Genomic DNA, 12,848 nt, shown 5'->3' with positions numbered 1-12,848 from the left:
TAGCAGAAATTACATTTGGAGAATATAATTACTTGATTTCCTAGTGGTGTGAAATACTTTTTAAAAATTGTGCTTGTAACTGAAATGTTATAGAATTGTAACACTATAAGGATTATAGAAGTATATTTATTAGCTCTCTTTGAGAGGTTGAAGCACAATAATTTTCACGTAACAGTTCTTATCCAAGTGCTGCTAATCTGTCGTGCAAATAATGAAGCTATTTGGTTGCCTATCTAGCTATTCACAAATCACTGTAATCCTTGAAATGTAGTCTTGTTGCTCATTTGTATTAAATTTTGGGTATTGTGGGTTAATACTTTAGAACAAAATCCATCAGTTCAGCTCTGTGAGACAAGAAACCATTTGGATTCACTAGTTTTATGTGTTCTCAGTAGAATTAAATTTGAAGGGGCTATTTACCACCAATGACTAAGGGGGAAAATTATATTGTCAATATCATTTGACTTGAACAACTGTGGTATTGTAAAAGTCTTATCTGTTGTGTTTCTAAATTGCTTAAGCCATACATACTCTTAAGGATGTTTTCCTATTGTGTTCCTTTTCAGCAGCCTTTTTCTGCTTTGTCTGTTATGGCTAATATGTCATAGATTTTAGAAATTGAGAAGTTATCAAAACATTTTATTTTCTTGATCATCACTTTTGACTCTTGTATGATACGTGATTTGTCAAAGGATAGCAAGCCTTTCACTACTTCAGTAAATGAATATCAGAGTAAACACTGTGATTCTGCAGAGCAGATTCAGTAGGCCCTTGTCTTTTCCAATGTTTTCTTCTGTTATATGGTGCCTACCACCTTGAGGGCTCTTAAATAATAGAGAATGGAGAGTTAAACATTGTTTTGATGTTTATTGAATAACAAGATTACAGAATATTTGATTTTTGTTGTCAGTGTTATTGACATTTTTGCATTGATAAATGTTCTCTCTAGGAATGTGATTACATTCATCAGGTGTGAACTCTTGTAAATGAATTTTGTATCTTGAATTCACGTATATATTAAGTGTATCATCGATATAAAAATAAACATTATTTGCTTAAAGTTTTTGCTACTTCTTCAGAATTGTTGACAACATAAGGGCTAAACTGATAGGGTTTGCTTCTTTCAGATAATTCCTCGGTTACTTGAAACAGTCTTGAGGTTGAGGATTTGATGCTATTGTTTTAGTTTGTAAATTTCTTCTACGTCCTAGTCTTGGTTTTTTCCCTGCCCTCCTCCTGGTGGGACACACTGAGGGAGGGATTGTTTCAGGGGATTGGGTTGAAGCTGCTGGCCCTCGGGCTGGTGTTGGGTCTGGGCAAGAACATGTGCAACTTCAATGTGGAATGTCTGGCTTGGTTGGCATTGAGGATCCGGAGACCCGACGTAGGCTACCAATTTGTACTGTAACTTTGTACAAGGCAGTTTTACCTCTCTGGACTTTCTTCATCTGTCAAAAGTTGGAGGCCCATTAGTAGCTAGTAAAATGAATGTGGTGGGCTGCCGCTAGCGTGTGTTCCTAATGAAATGCAATATATCAGAGTGCACTATATAATAAGGGTATGATTCCGGAAACTCTTCTTTCAATGACACATTACGTGTCCTACAATGGGTCACAGGCACAAAACTTAAAACACCCGTTACGAAGCGCGAGTTCCCAGTACTAACGTGTGGAGCCACAGGTGCGTGAGGAAGGCGGCAGGGGCTTGCAGGGACAAGGCGGCCGTGTAGGGTGCAGACTGGGATGCAAGGAGAGGAGTGAAAAGTCTGGGTTGGGCCAGCGCAGCCACGGCCTGAGGTTTCCACGCCACAGGCTGGCACCACCGCAGCAATCAGTTCTTTCCCCTTTGCACCAGGCTCCTACCACTTCCCCCGCTCCGCACCGCCCCCTTTAAAAAAAAAAAAAAAAAGGAAAGAAGTGCTTCAGCCACCCAGTCCTCCTACGAGGGTTTGGCCGCTTGCTGACGTGGCGGGCCGGCTTCAGAGAGCGCCCAGCCCCGCGCCCTCCAGCGGTTCCGGCCCAACCGCCACCCCCAAGCTCGCGCCGGCCGCCGGGGAAGCCGCGCTCAGGCGCATGCGCACGGTGGGACGGCCCCGCGCGCAGCCACTTCCGGCGCGCCGGTGGAAGTGCGGTTCCGGGTCGCTGCTCTGCCCGCAGGCCAGCCGTGGGGGCTGGTGACGCGGGCCGGCGCTCACGAGAGGCCCTGGAGGCGGGGCTCTGCCGGCTGCCCAGAGAGCGGCAGGTGCGCGGGCGGGGACCGGAGACAAGAGCAGGCCCCTCTTTCTCCCGGTGGTCTCGGAGTGCGCCCAAAGAGGCCCCGACTGGGTTGCCCAAGACCCAAGGCGGGGGGCAGTGCCGGGGTGCAGAAAGGACGAGGGTGGGGGCAGAGGCGGGCTCCCCGGCCTGGGAACCTGAAGCCTGGGGTTCCGGAATTTCCCCCCCTGCGCGACCTTGGACCAGTCACTCTTCCTCTCTGGGTCTCCGTTTCCCTGCTGTCAAATGGGAGACACATTGGTCCTTCCCTTCTTTGACAGTCTACGACGCACGGGCGGGTCTGGAAGGAGACTGAGTGGGATCCAAACTGCTGTGGCAGGTGGCTGGCCCCCGGGCATTAGGAAGCTGTCTTTTACCCAACTTAGCCATCCTTTTTCTCAGCGACTTTCTTAGTGCGAGTCAAGGCTCTGGGGTCTGGCCCGGTAAACAGTGTGACTGTCAGAATCAACTGAAGTAAATACTGGCCCTGGGAAACCTTAATCTCGTTAAAGTTGTTTTGCTCACTGCTCCCAAGGCGAAGTGAGTCTAGCCACTTACTACAATGAGAGGTTCTGTTCTTTGTGCCTTTAAGTGAAGCTCTTAGGCAAATCACAGATGCAAAGACCAGGGTGAGGGAGGGGAGACCCCTGAGGATTGTGGTAGCGACAGATTTTCTCTCCCCCTCACCTTAGTCCTTCCTCCCTCCTCTTCCACTCCACCTGCCCCGACCCCGCAACATTTTGGCCTTACACTTGAGAGGAAATATTCAATGCATTTTATTTTTGTCTTCATGCAGGACAGAAAGCTTTGACCTCCAAGCTGTTTTAAATCTAGTAGATAAGCCAGGTGAGTAGGTGGTTTACAGACATTGAAGGTAAAACTTTTGAAGAATTGTACAGACTTAAATGGATGCTCTGAAGTGGTAAGAAGTCATTTGTACATCTTAGAGCGGAGCTTAGCTATCCTCCACAAAATATCAAAAGTTAAGTTTGGACCCAGAATGTAAATGTTTCATGCACGTTAGGAGGGAAAGATGTTTGAATATCATGTAAAACATTGTGAAAAAAGAAATTGACTTGAGGTAATTTTAATCACTCTTAAAGAGAACCACACAGCATTTCCAGGAAACATTTAAGGATATCGGATACGTATACAGTACAGTTGACTGGCTTGCCTGTTTTTTTAGGAAAAAAGTTGTCAACATTTTCTAGTGAACAGCTGATTCCAAACCATCTTGGAACATTAGAACATTATACCTGCTCCCTGTATTGAGTTACATGTTTTTGTCTAAACTGTAGTTGAACTTAATATTATTGGGGGAAGGATTCAGAAGCATTATGTTAATGTTTGCTGTGGGAAATTTTACTTGATGTGTTGCATGCCACAGCCAATGTGGTGTAATTAAAAAAAAAAAAAGAGTAAGGACTTGTGAGTCAGAGTCCTGGGTTCAAATGCCAGCGCTGCATTTAGCCACACAATCTTTGGCAGATTACTTCACCTCCTTGAGACTGGATTTCCTTATCTGTACATGCATCTGTAGCACCTGAGTGCTTTTCAGATGTTTAGTAATTGTGTTCTAGTAAGTGTGCATGTAAACTTATGAAACTTAATCTTGAAACCTGAAGCTTAACAAAGCAACCCAGATGTGAAATTTCTCTGGTGTTTAACTTAGAGCGCTCTTTCATCTGATTTATAGATACGCTATTGCCACAAGCCTTTGGCCCACATTTCAGTGGGAATGCAGCTAGTTTGGATATCTGGAACTTTTTAGGCACCTGTCTCGGAATTCCTGGTTGCTGGCCTAACGACTGTTGTAGGGGGTTCAAGACCTGGCCATCAGTGCAGGATAGCCACACAGCAAAATGTTTGCAAAACTAAAGAAGAAAATTGCAGAAGAGACTGCTGTCGCTCAGAGGCCAGGAGGTGCTACTAGGATCCCACGATCAGTGAGCAAGGAATCGGTTGCCTCCATGGGAGCTGACTCAGGAGATGACTTTGTAAGTATCTTCTCTAGTTCTTAATGTTTGGTATAGCCGCATTGTATTTTTAAAATAATATTTCAGGGAATCTTTGCAATAAATATTTTTTCTTTTTTTATTATTTTTAATAGCTGTTTTATTTTTTTATATATATATTTTTAGATATTTATGTATTTATTTGGCTGCTCTGCGTCTTAGTTGCGGCCCTCGGGATCTTTGTTGCGGCACGCGGGATCTTTAGTTGCAGCATGCAGGATCTTGAGTTGCAGCATGTGAACTCTCAGTTGCAGCATGTGGGATCTAGTTCCCTGACCAGGGATCGAACCTGGGCCCCCTGCACTGGGAGCGCAGAGTCTTTAGCCACTGGACCACCAGGGAAGTCCCTCCAATAAGTATTTTCTTTTAAAATTGCAAGATTATTTGTAGTTTATATCTGATTCTTCTTGCTCTGAGGTGCTTTTCTATTTCTTTTTTCTTATTTTTCATCGGTCCCTTTGCATATTCTCTACATTGTCCTCTTGTACTCTTTTTCCATCTATATACCTTGTGCATCTTCTTTTACATTTCGTTTCTCAAAATACCTTGGTTTTTTGTGTCTGCACATATGTACACTCTAAGTCGGTTGCTTAGCAGGGTCTGTGAGTTTGGTGTGGAATTAGCCAGGGAATTAGCACTATTTTAGTGGGAAAATTGATGAAAAGATTGCACTGATGGCTGCATTGTGTCCCTTATTTGTAAAATACCTTTGTAGTTGGAAAGATTTGAGGATGCTGCTGTGTTAGGTAAGTGTCATGCCTTAGGATTAAAATTGGGTCGGTGGCATATGACAGGATCCTCTTAAAGTTAGATAACTTAAAAGAAGTTATTTATAATGCTTGGTATATGTAAAAGAATGTATGTAATGTAAATGTAAAGTATAAGGCATAAAAATAAAATGAATGCTTGTTAAATCTGTCACCTATACAGAGAACTAGAACATTATCGGTACCGTCAAAGCCACTTGTTTGCTCCTTCTTGGTTCCCTTCCCTTTCCGCCCCTTCAGGTAACCTGTCCAAAAGTTTGTGTATATCAATCCTCTGCTTTTTAAAATATCCTACCAGATACATATATATTCATAAACAATCTGTTGTTTAATGTTGCTTATTTTCAAACTTTATAAAAATGGTACACTATAGATGGCTCATTTATTTTTACTGCTGTATAAGATTCCAGCATTTGAAAAGGCCACAATTTGTCTCTGTCTTCTACTAGTGATAGATACTTGAGTTGTTTCCATGGTCAGATGAGTCGACCTCCTCCTTTCTTATACTACCTGTTCAGGTCAGATTACGTGGCAGAAGCTATTAGGTTATTGGGGTGGAACAATAGATGACCAGATCTAAATTATCATTGGCTCCTGTATTTAACAGGAAATATAAATGCACGTTTGATCACCAGGCTGAAGGACATAGTTTTAATGCTGAGTTCTGTGGCAGAAGTACTTGCTTTGCCTTCACGCTGACTTGCTAAATGAAGTCTCTCATCTTGAATGTATTCCAGATATGGAGATTGGCCTGAATTCAGGAAATACTTTGCTGTGTGACTTCTAAAGTTATCTGTTTGAACTTATTTATGTATACATTCTGATCTTCACTCCCTATCTCCAGACCTTTATATCCCATTGCATATATTTCTCCGACCAGGTGCCTTTCCTCTGGTATCTCAAATTCTAACATGAACAAAACTGAATTCATTAACTCCATTTCCACATTTCCACTTCGTCCCCCAAGTCACCAGCAAGAAACCTTGGAGACATTTTAGACTCTTTGCTTCTTCACTTCTTGGTGTCCAATTAGTCAGCAAGTATTTTGGCTTCCATCTCCTGACTCAAACTTACCCTTTGTACTCCATTTACTAGTAGTACATTTTACTTCCATTTTATTTCAGGCTGTCTTTCTTTTGTGGACAAATGTGGTAGCCTATCTGGGCCCCCTGGCTCCAATAACTCCCCAGAGCGGACCTGTTCATGTCTCTCCATGCTTAAAACTCCTCAGTGGCTTCCCCATCATCTGCAGGATGAAGTGCAAAGTCATTATTATAGTATAATGGTAAACCCCTGTGGTCTTGTCACAGCTAACCCATCCTACCTTTATCTCATTCTACTTTCCTACACCCTGTGCTCCAGCCATATTGAACTTAATGTACTTTATGGAATGGACAACTTTCCATCATGCCTACAAATGTTTGCATATGCTGTCTCCTCTCTCTGGAATTTCTCCTGTGTCCTCCTCTCACTTCTGAATTCCTCTGACATACTTTTGTGCATCCTTCAAGACTTGGCTCACATGTTACTTCCAGGAAGCCCCCTTGACCCAACCTGCCCATCTCACCCCCTCTACTCTTTATCCCTACTGGCTGAATTTGGTCCCTTGTCTCTTATATCCTCTGTTACACTGCATTGTTGTTGATGATTTGCTTGTTTGTCTCTCCCACTAAACTGGGAGCTTCATGAGAGGCAGTAGAGTAACAGTTAGGAACTCAGGCCAGGTTATGGAGGCAGACCTGGATTTGATTCCTCTTTCATCGTTATTGTGTGACCTTGGGCAAATTTTTTGTCACTTTTCTATGCCTTAATTTCCACGTCTATAAAATGGAGATAGGAACTATACCTGTCTTTATTAAAGTATGTGTGTTGGGGCAGGGCGGGCAGGCAAGGTTCTCCCCTAGGTTCGATTATTCATTAGAAGAACTCACAGGACTCAGCATATAGTTTTGCTCACTGCTATCGTTTATCACAGTAAAAACATTTACTACAAAGCAAAATTAGCAAAGGGAAAAGGTGCGTGAACAAAGTCTGGAGGAAACCAGGCACAGGCTTCCAAGAGTCCTCTCCCAGTGGAGTTGCATAGGCCACACTTATTTCCCTCAGCAAGGAATTGTGACAACACAGGATAAAATGGTGTCTATCAAGGAAGCTCATTAGAGACTCAGTGCCCAGGAATTTTACTGGAGGCTAGTCATATAGGCACCCTCTGCCTAGCATTTACCAAAATTCCAGACTCCCAGAACGAAAACAGGTGTTCAGCATAAACCATATTTTTGGCACAATTAGTTTAGGTACAGTGAGCCATTCTTATCAGGAATGGTGAGAACCCTTGTAAAATCTAAGTTCTCACAGGCCAGCCAAGGGCTCGCCTTACAAGCAGGCCTTGCCAAGGATAGCAGTCTCAGGCCTGGGATGTTAACTCTTTTCTGCATAGTATATAAAACACTTAGTACAGTGCCTGGCTCTTAATAAGCACTTCGTAATTCATAGTTGCTGCAGCTGCTGCTGTTTTAGATTGGGACTCCGTTTCACCACTGTTCCCAGTGCTTAGCACAGTGCTAAGAATAGATGTCTCACTGACAGTAATAATCATAACTTGTACTACTAACAGATGACACGTATTAAAGCTAATTACGTGCCAGGCTGTGTTTTCAAGACCTGACAAGTATTGATTTATTTAATCCTCATCACAGCTTTGTGACGTAGGTTATGTTTGTTATCACATTTTACGTGGGACGAAACCAGTGCACAGAGAAGTTAAGTAATTGGTCCAAGTTCTTGTAGTTTGTAAGTGGTGAAGGTGGGACTTGAACCTGGGCCTTCCGCCTCCTGAGACTCCCTTTTAACTATACCCTCCATAGTGGACGAGTAAGTGGCTCAGTGGGTAAATGAATATTTAAAATGAGTTGTTCAACCACCTTTAAATACATTTTAGCAGTAAATGGGGAAGACTGAAGACTGGATATTAGATACTATTATTCTTAATTTTGTTAGGTATAATAATGGTATTGTGGCTATAAAGGAAAATGTCCTTATATTTTAGAAATGTTTATCAAAATATTTAGGATGAAATGTCAATGTCTGCTATTTAAAGTACTATAGTAGAATAAAAATTGATGAAGCAAATATGGGAAAAATCAGCAGTTGTTAAAGTAGAGAGAGAGTGTTCATTAAACCACCCTCCTTACTCTTCTTTATTTTTAAAATTTTATAATCAAAAGTAGAAAGATAAAGTGACTTATTTATTAGCAGTAGTAAGCAGTGCCCAAAGTAGTAGTAGTGCACATATGTTTTAAGATAATCTAAATTATTGGGAAAATTTGATGTTTCATTAATATAGTGATTTACTGAATGTATATTATCTGCTAAAGTTTTTGATGCATTTTACAGCTACAGATTGATATCCCTTTGTTTTATAGATGAAGATACTGAAACTTTATCAATGTTAGTGATAGATTCTTCATCACAGACCAACCAGCCTTTGATCCCTTGCTAAAGAACCTTCTTCCCTTTACCTCAGGATTTTACCTTTGGAAAAATAAAGTGATTTACTTTTTTATCGGAAAATATATTTTTTTGTATTATGTACTTGGTGTAATATGATCATAATGGATTTGTTTACCACTGTGTATTCCAGTAGTGTGTGCACGCAGACGCACACACACACACAATTTATCTGTTTTGCATCTTGTATCTCCTAACATTATAGATGGAGGTAGTGTTGCTTCTACTTTATAGTTAGAGAAACTTTTCAGTTATCACTTAAAGTGTAACCAAACCTAAAATAAGAGTTGTTGCTTTCTGACTGAATATCGTGGTCTCACGCTGCTAAAAACCCAGGCATGAATACAACCTCTTTTATCTGTCTCAACAGGCATCTGATGGAAGCAGCTCCAGAGAAGATCTTTCATCCCAGCTTTTGAGAAGAAATGAACAGATACGGAAATTAGAGGCCAGGCTTTCTGGTATGTCTAAGAACTCATAAGAAGCAAACAAAGGAAACTTGCCTTGCCTGACCCGCTTTCCCTATAAAAAAGCCAAATAGCATAACCTTACAGTTATTTTGACATATTTTGATATTCTCAGTCAAAAAGGAGCAACTTGTACCCCCTTTAATCCCTTCTTTTGTTAGTGTACTGAATAGTGTAAATTCAAAACTGAGTTTTAAAGTTAAAAAAAAACCCAAAACTTACGTTTTTCTGCTCCTGAGATTTCTAGCCGTGGATATAAAAGGTATTAAAAGTATATGTAGATTTAACTATCTTTCACCCATTAGCCTAGCTTGCTTTCAGGTGGAGAGGGTTAGGAGATAGCATATTTAGGGAATGGCCAACAGATGTTGGATTCTTCAGCACCAGACAGGGTTTGGTGCTACGTTGCCACTTGCTACAGATACATATCACCTGTGTAATGTCGTTCTGGGTCTTTGGGCTACTTTTCAATGGTATTTCTAACTTCAGCACCTGTATAGAAGCTATAACTCTCATGTCTTTTATGTGCAGTTTACGATTTACACAACTCCTATTATATTCTTTGCCTGAGCAGGGCATATTTGTGATAGAGTTGTGAGTTCTTATTTTGGTTTCTGCCAGTAGATACATTTTGAAAACTTCAGCCTGTGAAGTGGTAAATGGCTTCTGTGTTTGTTTTTGTCCCTTGGCCTTATGCCCATTTTACTGGAACGAAAGCAACAGACTACAAAATTCACCAAGTTGTATGTGAAATATTTGTGTTTGTGTAGTTATCAAAGGTACATAGTATAACTCACAGCTCCTAGATAGTCCATTATCTCATTTTGTTCTCACTCTAGCCTAACAAGACTTAGTGAGATTAAGGTCACAGAGGTAGTAGGTGGTAGAGCTCGGATGCAAACCACTACAGTCTGCTTTAAACTCAATTGTTATTATCCTGTTACCCCTACCTGTAAGTAATATCAGTAACAGAGGTGAAGTAACTTTATATTTGTTCAGTGTTGGGGAGAAAGCTCTAAGGTAATATGGATCTTCCCTAAATAGTTTGTGCTTGACTGATGTTAGAGGAGAGACAGGGAAGAGGACTAACATTTATTAAGCCCACTTATGTCCTGGGTATTTACCTACAGGCTCAGTATGAATAATAACAACAACCACAGTATCAGCTACCCTTTATTGAGCATTGTGTGCAACGTGCTTAAAGCACTTAGTTTATTTTATAATTAAGGCATATAGAACATTTAGTTTATTATCTAATACATCCTTTGAGGTAGATAAATTAATATCATCATTTCATAAATGAAGAAACTAATACTTAGGATCAATAATTTGCTTAAGGTCTCTCAGCTAAGGACTGACAGAGTTGGGATTTGAACTAAAGCCTGTCTACTTTTCCACTATACCATACTATCTTCTTTGGCTACCAAGGTAATTAATTCTGACTTTCACCTTTAATATGTCATAGGCAGCTCAGTTCTGTGTAGAAAGGAAGCTGACTCTTCTAGAGAATTAATTACTTTTATTGCAAAGGCAATACTGTGGTAAGATGTTTGCTATTGCCCTAACCACTGTCACTCAGTTGTATGGACTATAAGTGAGCTGTTCAGTGAATTCCCTTTGATCTGTCCTACTGCTAAGACTGGAAAGGAAGGTGAAAACTGAGATTGGAAATTAAGTAATGAGATAATAGTGGTTTTCATGGCGGGGCATTTCTGATGACCAGACCAGGCCCAGTTCTTGTTCTCTCTCAAGGCTGAACAAATCTGCCTGTTTGTATTCACCATTTACACTGTGGGTAGTTTGTACTATACCTGTTTGCCTGTGTTGTTCATTGTTAATGGGAGGCTGTCTGCCCAGCTTTCCTTAACAGGAATGGTTTTCAGGTTGAGAAAATCATCATCATTTTCATTCATTTCTTTTTGTTTAATTAACTTCCTTTCCTGATGTTTGTCCATTCCTGGTATGTGCGTCACCCTCCTCATCCAAGACTATGCTGAACAGGTCCGAAATTTGCAGAAGATAAAAGAGAAGCTTGAAATTGCATTAGAAAAACACCAGGATTGTACGTATTTTTTTTCCTGCTTTTTTCAATCTTTCCAGGGTTTAGTTTTTTGAAATGAAACAATAGCGTATGGTTAAGTTTGTCCTTCTTCATAGCCCAAATCTTTATTTTATAAGTAGTGTACTTCTTAATCAAGTTGATATAACATTTATCTGATAGTTATAAGCATACAATTCATCCTTATGTTGCCTTATAGGCATGCTTCTTAGGAGAAGGTTATTATGTATCTCATCCAGTTGACTGGTTTATTGGCTGCCCTTAGGTTTTAGTAAAATCAAGTGCCTGGTCCTTGGGCCTACATTAAGAAACTTTGGTTCTAGCCATAGCTTCATTGCTGCTTTGTTCAATAACTGGGGGAAATCTCTATCTGTCATCACTCCTCTAACAATAGAACATACATTTTGTTTAGTTTACCCTAAATCATATGTTCTCCTTTGGGTTCAATCCAAAAAAAGATGCTAACAGAAGTAGAAAGTTATTTTTTGTTGATATAATATATACTAAAAAAAATTTTTTAAGCAAAATAAAGTGGAAGAAAGGGTTTTTTTGTTTTGCTTTTTTTGACTTTTTGTTGTAATTCTGATAAAGTAGTAGTAGCCATCACTTAGCAATAGCATTGGTGATTTCTGGCAACCTACCTAACTCAGTGTTCTATCACTGTATCATTTAAAAAGTTACCCTTTGGCATCTTCCTAAATGTATATACTTGACAAAAAACCAAGAACAATTGGAAACAAGCTAAAACAAAACTGTGGTCTGTTACTAAGGGCAAAAGATTCTGGGAAAGTCAAGATGGGTCAGGTTTTTCCCAGTCTCATAATCCACTCTGTGAACTTGGCCTTTTTTGTTAGGTGACAGTTGTAAAGTAATCACATGGGCTATTTGACATGCTGTTTCTGAAATATCTCCATATCTCAAATAGAGCCTCTTTGTTAACAGCTTCCATGCGGAAATTTCAAGAGCAGAATGAGACATTCCAAGCCAACAGAGCCAAAATGGCAGAAGGACTGGCTTTGGCATTAGCCAGAAAGGACCAGGTATTTTATATGTGGCACTGCCCAAGGCTGGTGGAAAGATTTCACTTAGTGACATGATTTCAAAAATCATGCCATAAACCTGGTAGAAGATATTTACAACCCAGGAGAAAAGGAATGCTATATAAGTTCTTTGAGATTTCATTTGGCCTTAGGGTGGGAAATTATTAAGGAACTTTACAGTTATAATCATGAAGTGTGTCCATAATGTGAGAGTATCATTTTCCAAACTGTATAACTTTTTAAAATGGAGAGGAAAGTAGTGTGTTCGTAATCTGGTGGTGAGCCCCAAGATAAGGAAAAAGGTCTCTGTCCTCCAAAAACCTGTCTGAAAGCCTAGTCTCAAAACACTTGCCTTTATAGTGGAGAAGATGCTGTCAAGCTAGTGATTATCCATGGAGTACATAGTTGTTACAACCTCTGTCCCAAGTTTCTTCATCCCCAGCCAACTAGACTGAGAGGAACTTCTGTAATCTCAGTAGAACCATCCACTGAAAGATGCTGAATGAATGACAATAAGAAACTAATACTATTACTGGCTGTTACAATAATTATAAAGTATATTTTGTTCAATGGCATTTTAAATTTAAGATAAGCATTAAAATACTGTAATGATAATTCTGATTTATTAAGACAGGGTCAATTTATTATATTATATTTCATTTTAAGAAAATACATTATTTCATCTGCAGTAGGTGGGGTGGTTGGTTGACTTGTTTTACAGTGTGTATTAGTCATGTCAGA

The 12,848-nt window shown here is 40.1% G+C and overlaps 1 protein-coding gene across 6 annotated transcripts in view; it reads left to right on the top strand.

The window, feature by feature from the left end:
- Positions 1–2,119: 2,119 nt before the first annotated feature.
- Positions 2,120–12,848, top strand: part of GOLGA1 (golgin A1) — a 54,607-nt gene continuing 43,878 nt past the window's right edge. For 2 of the 6 annotated variants that reach the window (XM_036856110.1, XM_036856114.1), the window contains exons 1-6: positions 2,120–2,241; positions 3,049–3,098; positions 3,949–4,249; positions 8,912–9,002; positions 10,996–11,070; positions 12,010–12,107. In XM_036856110.1, the coding sequence (XP_036712005.1) occupies positions 4,115–4,249; positions 8,912–9,002; positions 10,996–11,070; positions 12,010–12,107 (399 nt within the window). In that variant the 5' untranslated portion in view covers positions 2,120–2,241; positions 3,049–3,098; positions 3,949–4,114. Of the gene's footprint in view, positions 2,242–2,544; positions 2,593–3,048; positions 3,099–3,948; positions 4,250–8,911; positions 9,003–10,994; positions 11,071–12,009; positions 12,108–12,848 lie in introns of those variants that run through there. The other 4 variants (XM_036856113.1, XM_036856112.1, XM_036856115.1 and 1 more) reach the window with 4 other exon arrangements.

Source organism: Balaenoptera musculus, chromosome 6, assembly GCF_009873245.2.
Source record: "Balaenoptera musculus isolate JJ_BM4_2016_0621 chromosome 6, mBalMus1.pri.v3, whole genome shotgun sequence".
NCBI lineage: Eukaryota > Metazoa > Chordata > Mammalia > Artiodactyla > Balaenopteridae > Balaenoptera > Balaenoptera musculus.
The sequence above is the reverse complement of the archived record's forward strand: the minus strand, read 5'-3'. Positions and strand labels throughout refer to the sequence as shown.